General features: G+C 38.9%; 2 protein-coding genes across 9 annotated transcripts; one reads left to right on the forward strand and one right to left on the reverse strand.

Moving 5' to 3' along the window:
- Nucleotides 1-23: 23 nt before the first annotated feature.
- Nucleotides 24-7,583, reverse strand: LOC111242863 (mitochondrial import receptor subunit TOM40 homolog 1-like). 5 transcript variants are annotated; one of them, XM_086978408.1, is made up of 4 exons: nt 7,559-7,583; nt 3,004-3,104; nt 1,964-2,716; nt 24-1,663 (listed from the first exon to the last, which is right to left on the reverse strand). In XM_086978408.1, exons 1-4 carry the CDS (start codon nt 7,566-7,568, stop codon nt 1,505-1,507), a joined length of 1,023 nt encoding a protein of 340 aa, XP_086834534.1. In that variant the 5' UTR covers nt 7,569-7,583; the 3' UTR covers nt 24-1,504. The 5 variants fall into 5 exon arrangements, with proteins under 5 accessions (XP_086834534.1, XP_022643501.1, XP_086834535.1 ...); XM_022787766.2 differs by lacking the exon at nt 7,559-7,583 and adding an exon at nt 4,113-4,269; XM_086978409.1 differs by lacking the exon at nt 7,559-7,583 and adding an exon at nt 4,113-4,260 and having other exon boundaries at nt 3,004-3,147.
- On the forward strand, nt 4,515-24,003 carry sfl (N-deacetylase and N-sulfotransferase sfl). Of its 4 annotated transcripts, none has more exons than XM_022811535.2 (17): nt 4,521-4,824; nt 7,187-7,311; nt 8,745-8,824; nt 12,928-12,999; nt 16,601-16,742; nt 16,999-17,054; nt 17,192-17,303; nt 17,531-17,741; nt 18,114-18,267; nt 18,451-18,675; nt 19,015-19,240; nt 20,599-20,932; nt 21,215-21,664; nt 21,859-21,947; nt 22,058-22,139; nt 22,357-22,431; nt 22,676-24,003. In XM_022811535.2, exons 2-17 carry the CDS (start codon nt 7,187-7,189, stop codon nt 22,925-22,927), a joined length of 2,685 nt encoding a protein of 894 aa, XP_022667270.1. In that variant the 5' UTR covers nt 4,521-4,824; the 3' UTR covers nt 22,928-24,003. The 4 variants fall into 4 exon arrangements, 3 of the variants coding, with proteins under 3 accessions (XP_022667270.1, XP_022667280.1, XP_022667290.1); XM_022811555.2 differs by lacking the exon at nt 4,521-4,824 and adding an exon at nt 11,961-12,021 and having other exon boundaries at nt 7,282-7,311; XM_022811545.2 differs by lacking the exon at nt 12,928-12,999 and having other exon boundaries at nt 4,523-4,824.
- Nucleotides 24,004-24,070: the final 67 nt, after the last annotated feature.

The raw sequence follows: 24,070 nt of genomic DNA on the forward strand, positions 1-24,070 counted from the left end.
GCAAAACAATTAAAACGCTACTATTAAAATGAAGCCTTGCTCCTACATAAACGTTTTTTTATTATTTCTAGTAGCACATTTATTGCGATATATCCCTATCTATATTCAACAAACTAACTCACGTTTTGTTTTCATACTACAGATATACTTATTTTTTATTCTAATAATATAATCATTATCCGGGTTGATCGTATGCATTCATCTAGATTCCACCTTTACTTTTAGTACTTTTCATCATCATCATTGTTACTATTATAAAAAGAGGTTATTATGAATCGCACACATTCTATATATATTCTCCTTCAGATTAAGTATTTTCAGTTATTTATTCAGTATGAATCAACCAAGCAGGTTCCCTGATTCTTTTTCTTTTCGTTCTGTTTGTCAACTTTTCTCTCAAATTATGTCTACTAGTTCGAGTTAAAATATTTTTCTTAGTGTTAATAGTATCTTCACGTAGAGTTTATACATTCGCACTCGCTTTCGCAAATTTTATTTTTGAAAAAAAATCGCCGTTTGTCTATTTTGTAACCATGTTTAACAACAAGCTTATTCTCGAAACATTTTTTGTTTTTTGTACCTGAAGGAGCCTTCGTTTTCTGCTCTTCGTCTATTTTTAGTCTATCCCAAATATACCCAAAAATATTGTCCGTATCCGCGCCTACCAACCGCTCAATCGTACTGACCATAGCAGCGTGAGAGAGCAAACCTAATTGAAGTAATTAGGTTACACTTATCCTAAGTAAAATAATATTAGTAGCAAACAATTACAATCACTATTGTTTCACTGATGAACTGACGTACTGCCGATTATAATTAAATTTAGGCATTCAACTCTATCGTTTAGTTATTGTTCAGACATCTACGCTTTTTCAAACAGGTTCATCCTGACTTTTAGCCTCGAATTGGCCTCTTGCAATCTGTGTTCAATCTCCACTAACCTTTTTTTCTGCAATTTCTTTTGTTCACAAAGAAAGCTAACCGTCATACCACATACAGTATTTCTCCGTATTATATATGCTGTAACAATTGCCTGCAACACGCTATTTGCTTCTTGGTTTGCGGAGATTAAGATAATAGAGACTCATACTAGCATCCTTCTCTATAGCAGTCGCCTAGTCAATTAAACACACGACAGTTGATTATGCCGGTGTACACCGTTTGATTAAAAGTATTGTGCAGATGATGTTCCTAGACATATTTTCACGGTTCTCTGACCATAGGTCGTGACATCATCCAGGGTACTGAATTCCTACCCAGTTGCTTTCTCTCACACATCGACGCCCATTAGAGCGTTATTTCGAGCATTAAGGCATCTAAATCTGCATGGCGATAGGCTGCCAACGATCAGAAACCAGCCACGCACAAGCTCGACGTAATCGAGGATCAAGAAAATGTTGCCATGATAATAATAACTATTAACAATAATAATTGAGGTGATAATTAAAAGTAATAATACTCAAATAATGTTATACGCTTGCTTTTTAGCCGGGGGAAGTACATCTCAGCCAATAATTAAACCAATCCCAAATCGTGACTGTGCTTTGGCATGGTTAAGCATGGCAGACAACGAAAATGTAAAGGGCAATGGCGCAAGCTTTTTTTCCATAACAGCTCCTACTGTCCATGACGAGTCGACCATACCGCGAAAGACGAGGTTTGCCTAAAACGATGCACGAAGTAAACAAGATTTACGACATTTAAAGAAGCGATTTTCGATGAATATGCAAAAAACGATAGAGCTTTTTGGGGTCTCCGCATGATGGTGGTGACGAAGTTAGAGGATTTTCACTATCTTAGAAACACCTATATTCGATGAGAACATCGTTGAATCTAACGCTTAGACACCGATATCCACCGCTTCTGGACATTGATTCTGTGGATAATTTAGAATTCTGCTCATCTGCATTTGTATTTCGTAAACTTAATATCATACGCTGTTTAATCGGAAAGATCTACTCACCTTTGGCACATCCAACTGGTAGGCCAAAGTGGCAAGGCTCTCTCCCACACGAAGGTTCGTCTCGACTTCCACTCCAACTTGTGTTGACTCATTTGTTCGCAGATAGTACGATGCATGGATAGCGCTCATCCCGAGAGTTCCAGCAACCACATAATTGTCACCGGTGTAACGACCCACCATGGAGACAACCGATATATAACCACCAGGAACGGCAGGCGAATACTGGTGGAGCCATTCCGCCCCGAGCGCCACCCTGGGCCGAACATTCTGTAAATACTGACCGACCAGTATTCCTGAACGGTTGTTCAAGTCAATATTGGCGCCTGTTAAGGTCCCCGTGTAATTGGTACCGCGATACTCGCCTGAATACTGCACCGAGCCAAACATGCCATCTTGAATTTGAACAATCATCTTGCCTTTTAGGTTCTCTGTCAAGTGTGCCAGGCAGTGCGCATTCAAATTGCCCGACGGATCCATGTCTCCAGTAAGGAGAACGCTAGGTTCTGGGGGAGCACCCAAAGCTGTTGTAATTGGATTGCCACAAAATGTGGCACCAAATCGGTATCCATTGAGCTGTTTGTTATTGGTAATATTTAAAGAATGTGTAACTTGAAAACTATTGCTAAGGCCCTTTGAGAGTATCAACCGGCCACCTTCAAAGAGTACAGGAGCGATCTCCTTGACGCGCTTGTGAAGGTCCTCGAGTGGTCCAGGATTTGCTGGCAGCTCAATCTTCACATTCGACTCACTCTTCTAAAACACCACCGGAGGACAGAAATGCAGGACAGAAAACAATAAACGATATTTAATAATATTCCTATTATTAAAACAGCTGTCAGCGCACTGGAAGTACGCTGATAGTGGGCGGCTACCGACCGTTATGTAAAATCAATGCCTCTGCCCTTTCTTATGATCATTTAAACTTGGAATGAATAAAAATGATTATTTAGATGAACCATGTGCGATCAAGCAGTACTTCATGCACCCATCTGTGTACAAGCGACGATAAGTTGCTTAGTATTTTTGTGAGGCGAGCGTACCTGACTAGGAGGTGGGCTTCTTTCGTTGAGGTCCGGAGGTGGCGTGAAGACTGGCGGTGGTGGAGAAGTTGGCATCGACTGAGTCTGTACATTCCCCATGGCTAAAAAATACACAGTTCTTTAAATATGGTACATTCCCCATGGCTAAAAGTACACAATTTTTTAAATATGGAATCGTCAGTTAATGAATTCTTACTAATAAGGCACACAGATCATTTAATTCAGCTCATCTATTTTTCCTACTTTCATTAAGAGCTATAGTAGCTATTAAAAACACGATTTCTAACAATGCCCGATACGGCTTCCCCTCTATTAATTATATATTACAGCTTTAATTGTTTCATTTCACATATTCGTGAACATACTTCTGAATACATTTACCTTTCTTCATTTACATTTCTTACATTTACCGAGCTGTACGCTCTCGCTTATCTCAGTTCCAAAATACATTAAAAGGCTACCTAAATTCCAACGCTGCAACTTTAGAGTTTCATGTATTGCATTGTAAACTGAAACAAAATTCAATTACTTAAACGAAGACTGTCTAAATTAAAAAAATGCCTACGCCAATACTTATGAGTCGGCACGTGTTACTACAAATTCGTGTTGCAGCGGCGAAAACACGTTACACACGAAACAATGAAAATCTGAAGCAGATCAACGGAACAACAGCAAGCTTTGATGGTAGATTCCGCTAAGACCGAAGAATCGATTCAGTAGAACACGGTGGTATCATTCAACGTTTTTGTAAGCCAGCTTCCAATTCATGTGTGCTTATATTTACGTTGTATATATTTTCTCCACTTTTATTTTACGACGCGATCAACAAGCTCGGTTCAGCAATGTATGCCGCAACTATTTTAAGACATTGTATTATAGGGATATACATGATATCGTCAGTTGCAAAAACCCATTTATGCTCTTGACCAAGCTCTCGTTCGCTGGCATCCCAAACGGCAATTAGTGAGTGGGCTGCGCGAATATCGAGCGTGTCACGGCAGGGTGTTCGTCACTCGACACAATGCGCGTCATAGTTGCACCTAACACATCAGCTATGTACTGTTTTTCACCGGCCCAGCGTCTGTCTACCTCGTGCGATATGAACGTACCTGATTATTATCTATACGATGTACGATAGGGGCCGATGAAGCGAAGCGGCGACGACAGAACTGTGAGATGTTCAAATTTTTGGGCTCACAACGTGCCTGTGTGTATGTTACTGCTCTCGCCTACACACTAACTCGCGGAACGGCAACAAACATTAGAAAAGCGCCGCCGTCGCGAAACACACAAAGATGAGGGAAGCTTCATTTCCCGCAAAGATTATCACTCCGCCAACGCACGATTATCCTATTAGATTGTAACGTCTCTGTGAAGTCCCAAGAAATAAGGCCACTACCAAATGGTAAATGATTCATTGAAATTTGAGATTATTATTACATTTGCCATTTGCTATTTATAGTGGCAATAAGCAGAGTTCAGAGGCCTCAAACCAATAGAGGATACAGTTGCTCCACAGGTTCCAGTCATCTAAACGACGGATACTGCCGTGGCATAGATTAAAAATGGCGATGATCTCAGATGTAGAAGTAACGTTCGATGGTCGATGTCTGTACTCTGTGTGTCATGACGATGGGCAACGTTGTGTTTGCTAGAAGAATATCCATGTTGTGATATAGTTTTTGGTGATTGGACAATAAGGGATTGGCGCCAAGTGCAGCGGTGGCCAGCCTAATCGAGGATGGCTACGAGCACCGAAACATCCCGAAATCATGTATAGCACAGCACGGAGAGAATTCAGGAAAATAATGTTTTGAAGAGGTAAATTGGAGCGAAAAAGGCCTTAATCCAGCAGTAATAAACAAACAAGGTTTTAGTTAAAGGAAAACGCTGATGCATAATTAAAACATTAAGCTATTATGTAGCTGACTGAACCACAGCATCATTCTGAAGTGTGATATAGGTTTGATGTGACTCGCTCAGGGTGTAATTATTACTAAAATAAAACTAAATTTTTTAGCAAATAGTATTTGCGAATCATCGATTCTCATAAATCAATCCCTTAATAAATTGCCGTATTTATATTACTCAGTTCTGATATATCTATGCCTGAAGCTGATGTAGCTCATTAATAATGTCAGTCTAATTGTGCATTTGGCAGATCTAATTGATTTATTCATATATCTTTTCAGTAAAAAATTACAGCTAGGGTCGTATCCCAGTTATTTAAAAACTATCCATTAAGTAAACAATATTGTGCGACAGAATTCCCGGGGCACAAATTCAAGCACGATGTCGTTTTGGGTTGACTGTTTACTTAAGTCAGTCGCTCATGTCAAAATTTCAACAGACTGATCGTGGACCGGAGCATCGTCAAACCGCGTCGCTTTTACTGAACAGTTACAGGAAACTTATGTTTTCTCAATTTGTATATATGTCGTCCAAACTAATCTAAAGCATTATGGATTATTCAGGAATAAATTGCAAATACACCCACCGTAGCGCAGCGTCTGTACGTCCAGAAAACAAAGTTGGTCGTGTGTCAAAAAGTTGTCTCACTTACCTTAGTATTTCTGAACTTCACCGATGTCTGTTCAGTTTTCATGATTATATTGTAACACGGTTGTTACTATGATCTTGCTGTAATTTCAAAAATAGGATAAACCCATACTCAGTATTCAATATCTGTATATCAAAAGACAAACGCATGGCCATGACGTGCTCGCGGCGGTGTTGGACATCTTTAATGCGCGCTCCAACCCGCAGCGGCGGAAAGGCAGTCAAGCTGCGAGAATGAACCAGCTAGAAAGAACAGCATGGGCTAATGAACCGCTTGCTGCAGAAACAGTACCTTTGCAATATATTATTTTTGCTCATATTATTGTTGATATTGTTGCGGCATATTGCGATAGGGCTGCTATTAGAAGTGTTGTCATTTCGTGCAGTAGGGGTATCTTAGCCGGAATCTGAACAGCAGTCAGTAACAACCGGCAAATGATTGATAGTTAGCCTCTGATATTCATCGAGCTGAATATTTTATGACATTTACGTAGTAATTGACAAGATTTTCCTTTAAGTGACATGCTTTGGCTGACTGTGAAATGAAAAAAAAAATGCATGTGTAAGCGTTTACTATTTGAACAGCAATTCGTTACGTACATGGTGGAACAACCACTTAGAACGGAGCTTCTTCGTACATCTGGTTGTCTGTTAGCTTGTGTTTGTAGCGTGGTCCACAATATGTAATATGTAAACTCTAATGATAGATGGTATGTTTGGCTGTTACCCTGATACAAAGCGTTAATGCTGCTTTTATGTTTGCCTGCACATGTGACTTGATAAATAAAGTTGGCAAAACACGCACACACACACATATATAAGGCTGTTACAAGCGAATCCAACGGACTTTGAATTTCTCGCCCGCAACAGACGTTGTGGTCTTGTCTGGTACTCAGTGAACTTGTGAGTAAAAGAAAGGTTACTCGAAAAGAAATCTCGAAGAAAAACTCGAAAGTTAACGCTGAGTGAGCAACTTGTCGTACCATCGAACTTTAGTTAAGATATTATGCGAGAGCATATATTAGAGCACAATATGCGAATGGTGCAAACATTCAAAAAACGCATATTCGAATGTTGATATCCAGCAGGGAAGTGACTGGATCTCGAGGCCCAAAGTAGAAGAACGCACTGCCGAATCAACTAAAGCGAAGGTCAAAGCCCTGTCTGCCAAACTGTAACTTCACATGTATTGTGTTGTAGAATTATAACTTAAAGACCGAAAATGCGAAAACTTATTAAAGAAAAAAGTGAACCACCTATTGACATCTCCTAATGTGAATTGATTATGTGACGAATCATATGGATCGTTGATACGGCAATCGAGATGACACAATCTGTTAGTTGACGGCAACGCCAAACCTCATTTCCATGTCCTAAATATATACAGCGGCTTTTATCGAGTTTACTGAATTGAAGAGATAAGGGACTGAGTGTATAGATAATTTCAATAATAAAGAATTTAATGAGTTGCTATAGGGCCATTGCTATTATATTGCATTGTTCCTACTGTTGTTGAATGTCTGTTAGCAACTGTAACAAATGTCAGTTACCTATTAGAGAGACGAAATGACTTAACTAGATTAATGTCTAATTTAAAATACTCTGACTTTTTGTCTCATTGCAGATGCGGTGGCTCTGTGTGCCATACCACGTATCTCCCAGGAGAGGCCTAATTTTTGCCGTTCTCCTGGGTGTCGCCACTCTTCTCTACTTTATCATCGTGCTAGATACCACCTCTAGCATTCAAGAGTGTGTAGCTGCAGTATTATATCTTTTTATCTTTATAACTTCCACGTATTATTTTAAGGGCATATTCCAACTTAATGAGAATTGTTTTATTAACCGTTAAAGAGCATAAACTAAAAAACATGTTGGGTACAGTTAAATAATATGATTTTTAATTAATTATAACAGTAACTTTAACAAGTACATATATAAGTTATCTCAGACTATCTGAGCTTTATAACAGTTATTCATAAAATTATACTGTGCTTACCCTCGAGCATTTGTCCGTTGTTTTATATTGCACTCTATTGAGAGTCGAATGTCATGTACACACCACGATTGTGCCCCGAACACAAAACATGAACGGGCATTGCTAATTTAATCCGAACGGAACAGGTCGGTCCATATTCGTAGAAGGTGAAGGGTACTGTGAGGTTAAAAATTTTGAGAAGCTGACAGCGTTATTTATCGTGAAAATCGGTGCTGAGCGTTACTTAGTCGACAATAGGAATATTAAAAAAAATGGTGCATTCCCTACAGTAATGTAAGTACATAAGTGATCGTGTGAACTAGTCGTCCTACGTTAGAGTTGAAAACATTTCACAGTTTTTAAAACATAATTTAAAAGACTACGTAAATAATAATATAGGTACCATTATGCAAGTGATGATCTAAATATAAATATATAATCAAATCAGACACAATTACATGATCTTAGTTTCCTTAAGGTAACGCACTGTTGAGGTCGCGTTCTGCTAGTCTGAGGGAGCCAATTCGAATTTGTATGTTGACAAAGAACTATTTGTTCAGTGTTGATTCGCTCAAAACCAAAAATTACCCTCAAATTGAGTTCAGCATGATCAGAGCATTGCCAGGAAAAATTACCATTGTGTACGATCAAAGACAATAATACTTTTTCAAATATGCGTGTTTACATCCAAGAGCAATGAATGGGTCTAAATATGCGAACTGATTGAATAACTTGCGTTAGATGCGATTTGCACGCGTCTTTACGCAGAGATTCGTTTTTAATATCGCCGATGGTGCAAGATCAACACATGAATATTTTTTAAGCAAATATCCCATGGGTATTACATATACCAACTCCTATAAAATGTTATTTGAATGCGGGAAAGTTTAGAAGAGTCATTACAATCAAAAAGACTCTTAGACTGAAACAAATATGCATTACATTTGTCTCGTGCACAAATACTACATCTCAAAGCACATCACGATGGTGCGGATATGAAAGAACAATTCAAAGATTTGTAACGTTGTGCACTTTGAGTACATACCAATCCATTTCCCGGGGCTATTCTCAAAAAATATAGTTCTAGGAAGAATATGTTATGGCTTTGAAAGGAATGCAGAACTTTCTTAAAGTCATGCACATTTATGGCAGATTTTAGATTGCAATAAGTTCTCCTAACACGTCCATGTGGATCGTTCGTTTCCAGGTCCTGGGGACTGCAAAGGAGTCCACCTCCTGAGGTTACGTTTGAATGTCCGATTACCCCCGTATTTCCTCTGAAATCTGGTGAGAGATTGTATATATGTGTAGGTTCAAGATAAGTTAGATCTACTGTTATTCAAAAAAAAAAATTGTGAATTTAGAAAAGAAAGATTTAAAAACAACTTGTGGTTTTTACCTCTAACGGGGCTCTTGATCAGGATAAACATCAGCCTTAATGCACTGTATCAAAATTAATAGCGAATGTTCCAATTTACCTAGAGCGTTATATCTTCTTTCGACATATTAATTGCCTCTTAGTAGCTTGATTTATTTACCAATACATTACTCATTTATTTTCATGCAGTCCAGAGCATTCAGACAACGTTGATGCCAGTTGTTGTTTATAAATTGAATCTTATTGTAAATAGATGTTCGAACGAATACGTGTATTCGGAAAAGCTTCACGAACGTATCTACTTGGTGGAGTTATTGGTCGCTTCAATAGCTGCTTCAATTCAAAGCCTAAATTATCCACAAACTATGCCAAATCATATCTGTATATTCACAAAAACTTCTCAGCAGTACACCTGAGTGAAACGTTATTGGTCCACGTAGACCTGTTGAAGATTGACTCAGAAGAGCCGGGGTGAAAAATCCAACGGAATGAGACTTTAAGCTTGTAGTAGATGAAAAGTCCTCAAAATCTAGTCATTTAAAAGCGCAAAAATACTCGAAAAGGTTAAAAAAATGTTAACAGTTGGGACTTGTCTGGATCATTCAATTGGTGATACTCCTTTCTCGAAAACAACCGTTGATTTCTGAAACAACCGTTGATTTCTGCATCCACAAAGAAATCACAACTCCGGGATCAGAAGAAACGGCTTTTTGCGCCATTTTAATGAATTTTATTGAATTGTTTTCAATCCAGTTCAGTCAAATTCGTAAAAGATTATGACCATCGTTACCACCAGGTTAATTAGTCCCAGAACCTTTGATAGAGTGTGACATCGAAATAGCTCCAGGTAAAATGCTAGTGGTCTTTTTGCAAGCAAAACTATCTTTGTATTAATGAATAGCATATGGGGCCGAATGATTAAATGCACATCAGCACCAAAAGTAAATCTAACATAGGTCGGAATGGCTTGTGCTCTTATTGATTACTAACGCATTCTTGCTTGCACTCGTGCCGCCGCTATTATCAACTTAATGTTTGTTGCTATTGTCCTCGTTATATATACATAAGCTGTGATCATTGTGGTTAACACGGTGGCTATAACTTTATCCAAGCCTTCTCAACTAATTCGTTAGGGTTCGGGGACCCAAACAAAGACACCCGCTGGTTGTAAGAAGGTATGCAAACTGCAGTGTAGAGTTTGTTTTAAAAGTGGCCAAGGAAACGGAGAAGTAAGAAATAAAGCGGGAAATTCACAAATCCATCAATTCGTAATACAGCTATTTGAACTGGACGATTGCTGTAGCCTGCATTTACTTATGTACTGATGCCCACGTTCGCGTGACTGTATCGCTACTTCTGTTTACTCTTACTATATCTATACATCAATTACCTGTATAATTGATTTGGCTTAAACGGATTCACTAGTAGGGAGCGATTCGAGGGTTGAATGCATGCAAGAAGTAAAATCGGCTACTTATGGTAGCACTGTGCACTTTTTGGGTAGATCGATCCAGTATCGAAGCTGATTTACATGTAAAGTAGATAAAATGCTCAGAGTTTTAGTAAAGTACAGATATATAATTTTTAAGGAGGGACGTGTTGAGTCTTGTTGTTACGAGGAACAGAGGTAAAAATATACCTGGGATAGTAAGAATAAGAAACACAAAACTAAGTTCTCAGTGAACACAAAACGTTTGTTTTGTCAGCATCAAAACACGGACTGAGTGTATAATTGATATTGTGGAACAGGGTGTCAAGGATGAATGTCCAGACTTCCAGAGTACAGTATTGTGTTATGTGGGTAGTAATATTAGGTATACTATTAAAATATTGCCTGGATATCATCTATTGAACTCCTATTTCACTATTGATCCGCATGCTGCCTCGCATGTGGGAAATACAGCTCAATACAGGCCTGTAAAATGTATGATTAATATTGTTTTGAGCAAATAGAGTCTAGAACTAAATGGAGGCTAAAAATTTTTACCAAAAAGATTACGAAAAAAGATAAGAAGTTGAGAAAAACTACTATGGGAAACGATCTATCACGTAATGTAAGGTTGGTCTGTTTGGCACCGTAAAATAAAAAACGACCGTGTATTTTCCTAGTGTGTAATGAAAACAGGGAACGCCCTCTGTAGAATAGTTTCACTTTTCGTGAAATGTTTGATTGAGCATGTTAATAGATTAAAGTATACGAAGCGTATTGTTTTTACTAGTAATTTCGAAATATCCAATATTTCGAGTAATAATAAAAACTAAAAAAGCAAAGGAAATATATATTTAGAAAATAATGTTATAAGGTTTTCCTTTCACTTAAACACGGTCTCACTGTTAGCGGTGCAACTGTACAGAATAATGATTACTAAATTTGTATTTTTTTATATTATATATATACGTGCTTTCTGCTTTTCATAGTTGCAAAAGCATATCACTAATATAACAAGTACTCAAACTATGCAACATGAATATGCTTGTGACACTTTCGATATCATTCAATAAGGTTTTAAAAAAGCTGGGTATACTTGGTACTGCTCAAGGAGAGATTATGTCATTCACATTGATTCCTGGTACAATACAAACAATCGAACCATTGTCGGTAAGCTGACTGAATGGTCTGACCGGCCTTTTATTCGGAAACCGTGCATATATCAGTAAAAAAACTAACAGAAACACTGAGAAGTCAAGGTATTAAGTTTGTGACACGGCTTAAGAAAAACATGAAAAACAAACCGCTTACGGCTTTTAAGCAACTGCTTCTTGCTGGGCGTGAATTTAATATCTATTGTACAACTAAAAGAGATATACCAAATCTAACATACGCGATATTGCTCGCGAGACAATTTCTTGGCAGCTCTGTGTCCTGGGCTTATACCTTCAAGCCGAATAAACCAAACTTTCAGATTCATGTAAAAATAGGTCCACAGAATTCCTCATTACCTCCGGCTGAGATTACTTAGAATACCAAATTTCTGAATCTAATATTTCTCATATTGCTATGTTGTATCAAATTCCTCTTTTAATTTTCGAACTTTTTTTTTATAGACCCGGGATATGGACCATAACCATACATATACTTCGAGGTACGTTTCAACAATTGCTTTAGGTTGGTAGAAGAAAGGATTATGGATACCACGAGCTGTATGGTCTTTGATTACTAAGCTAGTGCAGCTCTATGAAGACATATCAAAACAAAAGTTTTGATATGATTTAGGCATAGCAGATTGTAGACAATATTCGGAGTAAGTAATGTAAGTATCACGCATTACGGCCTCTCTGATCAGTATTTAAAGCTTTTCGGTACTATTCCTATATTGATAAAAAATAGACTGAGATCAGTGGTTGGCTGGTAACGATATTCTCTATGATAGCTATTACCATAGTAATAATCCGGATCAAAATCGGGGTAACATTTTGAAAAGCTGGCAAACTGTGCAATATATGGCGAAAATCTGCGGATAATGCTCGAATGACAAGAGCTGGCCACTGTGTGAATCGAGGAAATTATAAAGTTTTCAAAGCACTTTCAATCAATGGAATAGATATAATAGGCTGACTTAGGTGCGATATCATTAAAATCGCGAATTAATGTGTAACTATTTTAAATAAATAATAATCGTTATATTATTTGAAGTTGCTAAAGAAGGCCCAAGGAAATTTAGCTGGTTTTATTGCAGTGTAAGACTTCAGATTAGCTGCTTAAGATTAGATCTTTTGGTTAAGAAGTACATATGACCTATTCGCACTATCATTTCCTTTAACTTCAGTTGCTTTTAGTTTGGTGACTAACGGTATTTTGGTGAATGATTTAGCAGAAAGATCGGTAGCATTAGCAGGAGATATCAACGGAGACGGCATAGATGACTTAACTATTGGGGCATCTTATGCTGATCCAAATAGCTGAAGTTGTGCAGGGCAAGCACATGTGATGTTTGGTAAATCGTCATTTACCTCTCCTCTAGAGTTAATTATGCTGAATGACAATGTGGTTTTATAACAAATGGTATTGCAGCTGGTGATTGGGCAGGCTGGTCGGTATCCGCAGCAGGAGGCATTAACGATGATGGCAGAAATGACTTAATTGGTGCGTATGGTACTGATCCAAGTAGCAGAAGTCATGCCGGGCAAGTGTATGTGGTGTTTGGTCGATCATTTTTTGCCTCTAATTTAGATTTATTGTCCTTCGGTGATAATGGTATTGCAGCTATTAGTAATAGCTGATAATGCAAAAATATCTGTATTATCAACAGGGAACATCGGCAGAGACGGCTTAATTATTAGTCCATAGAATGCTTTTCCCAGTGGCAGAACTGATGCTAGGCAAGCATATGCAGTGTTTGGTAAAACACCTTTCAGTTCTTCTTGAGAGATTGCAGATGGGGATTGCAGGGATATCAGTTTCTGAAGCAAGAGACATTAATGGAGATGGATTTGATGATACAGTACTTGGAACCTGGCAAGCTGCTCCAAGTGGCAGAACTTTGACAGGGCAAGTATATGTGGTATCTGGTAAATCATTTGTTACTTTTCTTTTAGAGCTTCCATCGTTAAATGGTGGTAATTTATTTTAGTGGTATCGCAAATGGTAATAATACTCTGCAAATCAGTTGCTTTTGCAGGAGATATAATGATGGATTTGGCGATGTGGTAATTGAAGCTCCGAAGTCCAGACCGGGGGGGGGGGGGGTTCGGTCGGGCAAGCATATGTGGCATTTAGCAGGCCTTTTTTTACTTCCTTTTTTGAACTTTCTTCTTTAAATGGTAACAATAGTTTTAGAGGCCTGCGTTAATAAATAGGGCAATGTACGTGTTATTTTTGCTAAGATTGTTGCTTCAATCCTAAAAGTCCTTTATAGCAGTTCATTATCTAGAAGATCATGCTTTGACTGTCAGACTAACATACGAAATTGAATTGCTGTTACCTGCTTCAGGAGGCCCTTGTCAGTTCTTACTAATTGAAGGTATTAACCAATATAGACAGGTATTCCCCACGGTTGATAATGCTGCGTATAAAGCTTTTCATAAAGTTGCAAAGATGCTTTTCAAATTCAGATTCTCCAGAATGGCCAGCTATAAAAGAATTAGCATTAACAGGCGATCCGAAGGCATTTCAGCTTTTATTAGTTCGACATGTGGAGCTTTTTATTGTTGCCTTAGCTAATGGCCAAGAAAGATTTTCTAAACTGTTTGCATTCTTGCCATCATCAGATCTGATAGTATCTTGATCTTTCAGTGGCATTATTATTGCATTGCCCTTTAAATATTTGCTTACCCATCCAGGTAAATACTTAGAACCTATGATGAATGAATATTTGATTCTTCTAAAGGTCTGAGCCTGACGCATGTTATTTGTAATCCGAATACATTAGTTAATTTTGGATCTTCTTCGATAGTTTTTCTACAGCATAACAATATGAAGTCAGTCTGCTTTCTGCCAGAGCGAAATAAACTTTATGCTTTGCCAGTTAGAGTTATCTCAGAGGGTCGTGTTATTCTGCAACTGCTTGTTAACTTACGAAGCTTGCAAATGGTACTTAAAGGAACGAATAAATTTACAGACCTATGTACGACACCTTCTGCTAGCGGTCAGTTTGCGTTAATTGCTTGTTTACTATGCCACTCTATGCCACGCCATGGGAAATGTTACTATTCCTTTTCATAATAATTTAAACTTGTAAATAACAGACACAGAAAACTTTGCAAGAGGATCGAATGCTGGTATAGTTCAAGCCTCTCAGTGGCAGTAGATTAGCGATGTATAATTCTGAGGACCCTTGAATATGAATTATAAGATATTATGTCTACTTGTCAGTTTTCGTATTATGTTATTCGAATCATTAGCTAGGACTTATTGCAAAAAACCACTGTCAAACAGACTCAGGCGGTTGCTATGAGGACTACAAACAAAGTTGTGTATTTGCCTATCTATATTAACTCCCGACCGTACTAATTAAGGTTTGGATCGGATTCTACGCCTGTATAAAAATTGATAGGACTAAAGATGATAAGAACTGTTTGACCTGGTCATTAATGTAACCAGCTTCTTTGCTGGGCGCCCCCTATGTTTTATGTGTGTGTCGAGCTCTCAGCATTTTACATTCATAGAGAGAATTCAAGAGATCCTTTTAAATTGCTAGAGAGAAATAACCTTCACTAGAAATACGTAAGTGTCGGAAAAACTTGAAATTTCGGTGGACAAATGAATCCGTTGACACATTTAATAGCGCCGAGAAATTTGGCTTGTTTTATTCAAATAATAGCATTTTGAAAATAGAGTTAAGCATGTACATTGGCTTGAAGGGCTTTAGGGATATGTTATAACACATTCCCAATTTTTAAGACCACTGTAAAACTACATTCAAAGCGTACAACTGAAATCAATAAGGCATCTGATAAAAATGAATCTGCTTTCACGGCTACATATATCATACTTGACATATTTGTTTTTGTCGGTCGAATGCGGATGTGATGACTTAGTAAAAAGTCTTATTTAGGTCATAGCATCTATTGTATTACCTACCAAACAAGATTATATTTTTGGAGCTGACTCTAGATAAAAAAGCAAATTAAACACGATTGGCTATATTGGCGTGGATAGCATTTTACCTTGACATTTATTGTGTGGCCTTCTTTCTTATCAGCCGTAACGTGAGTGCGTGCCAAATACGTTACCTATGCCTTTACGATTGCTCGGACAGATCAATTTATACCCCAATACGTAGAGTGTCCCAAAGTCGTAAAATCGTTGCGGCACTGTTTATACAATGCATTTCTACTTGGCCTGAGCCGCCGCTACCGCCGACGCCAGACACAACATGAAGTCCTTCGTAGCCATTAGGATTAGCAGGCCGATTATTTTCGTAAGTCGCTGTTTTGTCCTGCGTACGACTACAACATTTGGCTCGGTTAAGCTTGTGTACGTGCCTGTGAAGCAGTGGCCACACCCTGCTGGGAGTAAATCTATTTACTAATGTATCAATATTAACATAGGGAGATATACTGTCTACGGTACGCAAATCACATGCGTACGTTACATTATCGTAATGCATTATTATTTCAATTGAAGAAGAAATCCCTGCACACAGTGCAACAAGCTGTATACATGAATTGCTTATCTTTATAAACCTTAACTTCCATTCTGCGTGAAAGATTCACCTAGAAGTTTGTGCTACGTGTAATCACTTCGTTTGACATGAGAAAAAAAGTGACCCTGCCAGCAGAAGCCAGAAACATGTCTAAAGGCCGTATATTAAATGTTGTAGACGGAAAAACTAGAAAACAACAGGTGTCGTTTATCTCGTAAGTGTTGAACATTTGATTGGCTTTTGTTGTCAATACTACCCTTATCGTATCGGACAGAGTAACTATGCATAGCAAGAGGTGACTTTTTGCGAGAGAATGAAAATAATGGCAAGAAGCCCATATACTGTATGCAAACGAGCGGTTGCACTACCAATACTGGTTTGCCTAGCCTATTCCTCCTACTACTTCTTCGTTTAAAGTTTATAAACTGTAACGTAGTTGTTACCTCATTTGGCGAAAATACTTGTGGAAGTTATTTGAAGTTTCGACGAAAGCGATTTATTTGCTTAGCTACAGCCGGTTGTCAATTAAGTATTAGAGTGAGCTGAGATAATAAATAAGCCAATCTAAAAAATCTTTTTTGGTTCTTCCTTAATGTTTAGGCGAGAGCTCTTCGATTCTAGCAAATGTGCACGTCTCATCTGCACAACTCCGTCTGGACGCACGGGTATTAGTGTTTGTCGAGACGCCTTATTCTAAACTCGGACGGCTTATCACCGAAACCCTCGAAGCAGCTAGAATTAGGTGAGTGGCGCTTTTGCTTGCAGGCAGCTGTGTTGTGCAAAAAAACGTTCTATTCCTGGTAATCGTCTGTGGCGGGCTAGGGCTATTTTTCGTTGCTTGTCGGAAAAAAATGTGTCGTAATTGGAAACGCTGAAAAACCGCTCCAACCACCAAATGTTCTAGTCAACAGAAAAAACCTAGTCCTGTAAATTGGATTATGATTGAATAACATATTTAGGCGCAACTATGTTCGCATAATTGATTGTTACTATTACAGATATCGTAGCGAAGTGTCAACTCGAACTTTGCCAACGCTCACTAATCTCGATCGGGGTGAGTCTCTTGATAATGTTATCATTTAGACGTTGATTTTCGTACAATCATATTTCGTACGTGCTACATTGTTGCGAAGAAAAAAAAAAACTTAAAATACCACTTACATTCGCATTTGTTTCGGCAACTTCTAATAGGTCGCTTTGCTGTAATTGTCTTTGAAAACATCGACCGATATTTGGTTCTGCATAAATGGAATCGGGAGCTCTTGGACAAATATGCACGGGAGTATTCCGTTGGCATTATCGGGTATGGACCACTGTTTATTAATAGTCGTAGCATGATTTAAGCCTAGTTTAGCCCGTTGTTATTTTATTTGGCATTAAATATCTTTCGGGACTGTTACGTTTGTCTATTGTTTTTGTCTGTTCTTGATAGTTTTATCTTTTTGATTTGTTATAATGATTAAGTTCCGAGGCGAGTTGCTGCAAGCCTACCTTAGCACGGTAAAGTTATTTTATAATCATTCCTGGCAGATTTGTCCGCCCATCCGGAGATCCTCGACCGCGAGCAATACCATCACTTAATCTTGTGGCTTATGCCAACGTGAGTGTGGCGTCTCGGCCTTCGTTAAATCCGCTTTCGCCAGTTCTCCGAATGTGTCGTGCTGGTGAACACGAAGGTGATTTCCCTGGCGAGTGGACGCTCTTCACTTCAAATCATTCGACGTTCACGCCCGTTATGCAGGTTGGTGTCATTGCGTATTAGAAGTCGTTCACATCTACTATAGTTCTGTATTTTCGCTCAGTTAATACTGTACAGACCAGTTGTTCACTCGTCCCTTATCACTGTTCGGTTCAACTGGCGATATAGCTGGCACAAATGTAAGGCAGTCTTATTATAACTGATAGCTTATATAGTTATAATAATATTAGTATGTTTCCTTCGGTGTCGTAGTTTTAGTGCATTCTATCGCTTCTTAATGCAACTGCAAAGACGTCTTTGTCATATTCTTGTTTTGATGGTTCTCGATTGTCGATTCGGGTTCACTTGCTTGGTAAGTGTTGGATAAGCATCTGTTGGTCTGGTGACACGTTGTGCGGATCGCTTACTATTTAGGTTCGTTCTCCAACGCACACGCAACCAATGAGCGCAATCGTCCAGGACGAAGGTCTCCACGACGGCGTACGGCGCGTGATTTTCGGTACTGGATTCAATGCGTTCTGGCTTGTCAAATTAATTTTCCTCGACAGCATTTCCTATTTGTCACATGGTATGTACTATCGCCGATAAACAAATTTGCGACCAGGTGCCTGCGCACGAGCATAAGCGTACATAAAGAACGTTGTATACTTTGTAACTATTTTTTTCTAATTAGCAAACGTTTCTCTTGCGTGAGCCACTACTTAGAATCAGGCGCTAGTTATTTTTACTGTCCACTCCTGATCACCTTCAGGCAAGCTGTCGCCGCCATTGGAACGACATTTGCTGATCGATATTGATGATATATTCGTATCGGAACGAGGAACCCGAATGCAAATATCCGATGTAGAACAACTGCGAGCTGCTCAAGCGAGAATTCGCCAAATGGTGCCCGGATTTCGCTTTAATCTGGGATTTTCAGGAAGGCACTTTCATCGTGGGTATCCCGCCGAAAACAGGGGCGAAGACCTGTTGCTTTGTAAGTTCCAACCTTTTCCTTAGCAAAAACCTTTTCATATAAACGTTTCAAGTAACATAATATTATAATGAATCGGTCGCTTTCGTTGTTATTATATGCACAGAGATTCGAGATGGATCGTGTAACAGGAAGGTCTCAGTTTATGTTTGGAGCGAATCAAGTTATTAAGATTTGCAAAAAAGATCTGTCACCGTGTAATAGAATTAAGGCTAGATCGCATTTTGACATTATTCTTTTGTTCCGAGAATATTAGATTAGGTCTTAGGACTTTTCTTCTGGTAGTGAGTCAGGCATTTGCTCATACTTGTCCTAATGATCTAAATGTCGACTTCATTGCAGCTTACGCCAACGAGTTCTGGTGGTTTTGCCATATGTTCGGACACACGCAAGCACATCTGTTTGAGAACGAGACAGTGCTTGAGAATGAGATGCGACTCAATCGTGAGTTTGCCCTTCAGCATGGGCTGGGTGCTGATCAGCACTATTCTGTGGCTCCACACCATTCTGGCGTGTATCCAGTACATGAGCCGCTATACGATGCCTGGAAGAGGGTTTGGGACGTGAGGTAATTAAGATATTTCTATAAATGTAAATTCTACAACTAAATTAGGAAAGAAACAACTTAATTTACACGAAGGGATCCATAAATGGTGATATGAATGGCTTTTAGGTTTACATGAGAGGAGTATTATGTATATCTATATGGGACGTAAGAAATTTAAGAGGAGACTACGCTTATAAATTTACCTGCTTACTCGCCGCGCACAAATCTTCCTGGTACATTTTATTCTTACAATGTCTGTAGAGATAATTTTATTTGGTATTATACAAAAATATTTGGTAACGTTGAAGACCGAATATTCAAACGCAGATTTTTCTGTACGCCATTTTTATCACTGAAAATGACAGCACATAAGTTTTTGTCAAGTAGGGGATTTACACCAGCAAATGCACACATCTAGCTATTTTCTGACAACCCACCGAAGGTTGCGTGAACCTAACCGCACGAGGATTGCAGTATCACAAAGCTAGTTTGGGTTGAAATCTTGTACTACGTGTACATTCGGTAAATGATTCTGTGGTCATCTACGTGCTGAAAAGTCTGATGCGATAATTTACAGAAAAATACATTTGCAAGTAATCAGTGTCTTTAAGACGTTTCCCATCAGGTCGAATGTTACTGTATAACGAGAGTTATAAACTCAATCAAGATCCACTGCTAGCTTGAAGAACTCGAGTAGGGACGGAAGAAGGTTGACTAGACTTATTTTTACTTTTACACGAAGTAATCCACCAATTAGCAAACGACCCTATTTTGCCGCTGTGGGTACGTAGATTTTGCACTTCGTAAAACAGCAGATGCAATTAACCTTATGAAAAAGACACTGTTTTGGGTAAAATAAGTGTCACCGAAAGTTAACAAACGTGACGCAGTCTTAAATAAGTTCTAGCAATTGGTAAATAATAGATCCATTCTTGCAGTATCGAGGAGATGAGTATCGTTTTCAGGAATATGGAAAAGCGTAAGGCTAAACACGTTTCGATTTGAAATCTGTCATTGGGGCACGCGTGCGACTTGAGATACGATTTCAGGCATTATCTAGCTGAACTCTCGTGATTAGTCTACCGAATGAACGGGATCGTCTGCAGTACTTTACTTTCATTTAGTTGTCCTGTTCTAACGGAAACGACATTCAAACTGTAAAGAACTTTAGATCGACAATATTTATTAACGCAAGTTCATACGTATATCGTGTGACATTATATATAAACTTATGAACAATCTTCAACAGTATTGATGATAAGTTCAGGAAATGAGCCGTGTGCTTTATGTGAGTCTGCCTCTTTTGTTGAGTACGAATTGCAGGATTAAACAAAAACGTATCATTCTCTTTATTTTTTACTTATCTCTTTGATTTGCAGAGTGACTTCGACAGAAGAGTACCCCCATTTGCGACCGGCACGATTTCGTCGTGGCTTTATTCATCGTGGCATAATGGTGTTGCCGAGGCAAACGTGCGGGCTTTACACGCATACTAACTTTTACGCGCGGTATCCTGGTGGATCCGATAAACTCGAAGCATCGATTCACGGTGGGGAATTATTTTATCAGTTGGTGCTTAATACCATCAACGTATTTATGACCCACTTTTCCAACTACGCGAACGACAGACTCGCTTTGTATACCTTCGAAACAGCAATACGCTTTGTCAAATGTTGGACAAATATTCATTTCTCGACGATACCACCATTACAGGTTAGTAACGATAGTTATATCAATATCCCACTGTTCGCATTCTAGTAGACTTCATTCGTGCGAGCATGATGATACGCACAATTTTCAGTTACGTGTTGTTGTGATGATTATAAAACGGTAACGGTGAAAAGTTGAAGTGTTATGAAACACTTATGTACATGTAGAACAAAAAAGTCTATCGAATAAAGCCAAAGTTTACTCTGAGCGCGTTGCACGTAGTTTTCCCATAACTTATAATCATACTATTATTCAACCTACGCTCTGTTTTTCCTCGATTCATAGCTGGGCGAAAAATATTTCACCATGTATCCGGACGAGACTACCCCGTTGTGGGGGAACCCGTGCGATGATCCGAGACATCGTTTGATTTGGAGTCGCAACAAAAGCTGCGCTCAGCTGCCTCATCTATTAGTGATCGGTCCTCAGAAAACGGGCACAACAGCTCTTTATTCGTTCCTCAAAGAGCATCCGGCCATTGAGTCGAACGAGAATTCAGCACAACATTTCGAGGAGGTGCAGTTTTTTAACAACGATAAAAACTACCTCAAAGGCATCGATTGGTACCGTTCATTTTTTTCTATAAGCAATGACTCGCAGCTTCTTCTATTTGAAAAAAGCGCCACCTATTTTGATAGCGAAGCAGCACCGAAACGGGTACACGCCTTACTGCCCAAAGCAAAACTAGTTGCTATACTTACCAATCCAGCAAAGAGGGCCTACTCATGGTATCAGGTGAGAAACGCAGTTCCTTGACCATCTGCTTATATGTCTATGCAAGGTTAGTTGCATATGTTTTAGACGTAAGCGTCGCTTCAGTCTTAGTGGAGATAATACTTTCGTCGACAGGGAGAACACATACATACCTAAAGAGCTTAGTAACGTCACAATTATTGAGTATCTCAGCTTCGTTGAATTGTTGTTGACAGCATCAGCGAGCGCATGGGGATCCGGCAGCTGTCGATCATTCGTTTCTCGAAGTTATTAGCGCCAACGACACCTCACCAAAGGCTCTAAGGTGAGCGTACGAGTAGATGAATATATGTGTAATTTTGCACACTTTTGCTTCGTGTTGTACAGACAAAGCTTTCCGTGAATACTAACTAAAACGTTCAACGGTACATGTAGGGATTTACAGAATCGGTGTCTCCAACCAGGCCTATATGCAGTTCACCTTCAACGGTGGCTAAACTTTTTCCCTAATAGCCAGGTAAGCGAATGTGCTTATTACATACGCACAACACATTTACGCCGTAGCCGTTACGTATTATAAGAATAGCAGTAAGCTGCTATGTTTGTGCAACGTTTCAGTTTAGGAAAACACTCAAGCAAGCAGCACAGTAGTGTGTCACAGACAATTGTGACGTTTTTTTTAAATTTTCAAATTAATCCTGTTCTATAACAATATAAACATTCGTGGTTTGTAGCTCTTCATAATTGACGGAGAGGAACTCCGCCATAAACCAGTGGAGGTTATGAATAAATTGGAGCACTTCCTACAGGTGAGTAAATTTTGCTGAAGACAACCTGGCGGATAGCCATCCCATAATGCCTCCTTGTTTGTATCACAAATGATGAATAGTGTAAACCGCATTAGTTAATAAATGTGATAAAAGCGTTAACGAACGTGGCCTTTGCTTTTCGTAATTTTGCTTTGTACGATTTAGCCAGACGACTAAATAGCCAATGTTTTGTATTTATTTGCATGTTTTCTTCTCCCCCTGTTTTGCCCTCGTATCAATGCAGGTGACACCTTATGTGGATTATCAGTACCACCTCGAGTTTGATCCTCGCAAGGGTTTTTTTTGTCCAAAAGTAAACGGACGACGACGCTGCCTTGGAGCAAGCAAGGGTCGCCGCTACCCCGACATGTGTACCCAGTGTGCTGCAGCCCTGAAGGAATTCTACCTCCATTATAATGTCCAACTATCAAAACTGCTCGGGCAATTGAAAATCGTTGCTCCCAACTGGCTACGAGAGGAACTGACGAAAGGATAGTCGATAAGAATGTCGAATAGTGAATTTTATACTGCATGGAGTTAGTTTTCTTGAAGAGAACTACAAAACTAGCGGCCACTATTTAATTACCACAAATATGGATGTTCCCAATGACGATCTTCGACACTAATACTTACCACTGACACACTAAGTAGGTACAGGAAGATAACATGAATTACAGTAGAGTAACGCAAAAAATCTAAACGATCGACTCCTGATGGTTGTTGGGTTTATAACTAGCTATATACCGATTCGAACTTAAACAGTGCTTTTGGCCATGTGAAGTTTCGCCACAGTCACGTAGGGTTTTGGTATCTTCTTAAAGCTTGTTCGCCTTGAATATTTAATGAACAGCGACACTTAATTACCCAATATGTCCAAAAACGGCTTCATTATTGAACGCCTAATAGCATATCCATAAGCGTATCTACGTTAGGTTCTTTCAATTGAACCACAGATATTTCTCAATATTCTGCCTAGTCCACACGTAATTACTTTCCAATCTTGATATCGGTTTATATGCCCTATAGTCGTGTCTATAAACACATACAAAATGTGATGCGGTATAGACCGAGACAAACGAAGTCAAGGATCCGCAGCCTTTACAAATGGCAATGAATGCTTGCAATGAGTAGAGGAACTCGTCGTATTTTTTTTTACGAGGCCACAAAAGCGTAGTTAGGGAAGAGCAGTTTAAAAAAAATTCGGTCTGGCATAGCGGAGAGAAGGTGATTTGAGTTCATGGGATTTATGTCACTGACCAGGCACGTCATAACTGCTGCATGGGTTGTGCAGCGTTGGATAGCAAATAACGAACGGTTCGAAATGGGGCAGACAAATCAGAAATAACCCTTACGACGAACTAATAACGACATCGTCACTGTTCACGCAAAACAACAGCGTGGACTATGAAATGTACATCTCTGTTTGATAACGACCATGTTAGTATTTATAATTATATACATCTTAGTTATAGCGCGTTTTTGTGTAAATAGATGTATATTGTATATATACAAATGAAGAATTATCAAAATACTGATAAGAATAATTATAATAGTGATATTAATACTCCGTTAGTACTTGCCATTACTATCACCCACGTTGCTGAGCTGACAGTATTATCACTTGATAACAAACTCTCAT

Source organism: Varroa destructor, unplaced genomic scaffold, assembly GCF_002443255.2.
Source record: "Varroa destructor unplaced genomic scaffold, Vdes_3.0 BEIS01000001.1, whole genome shotgun sequence".
NCBI classification, from domain to species: Eukaryota; Metazoa; Arthropoda; class Arachnida; order Mesostigmata; family Varroidae; genus Varroa; species Varroa destructor.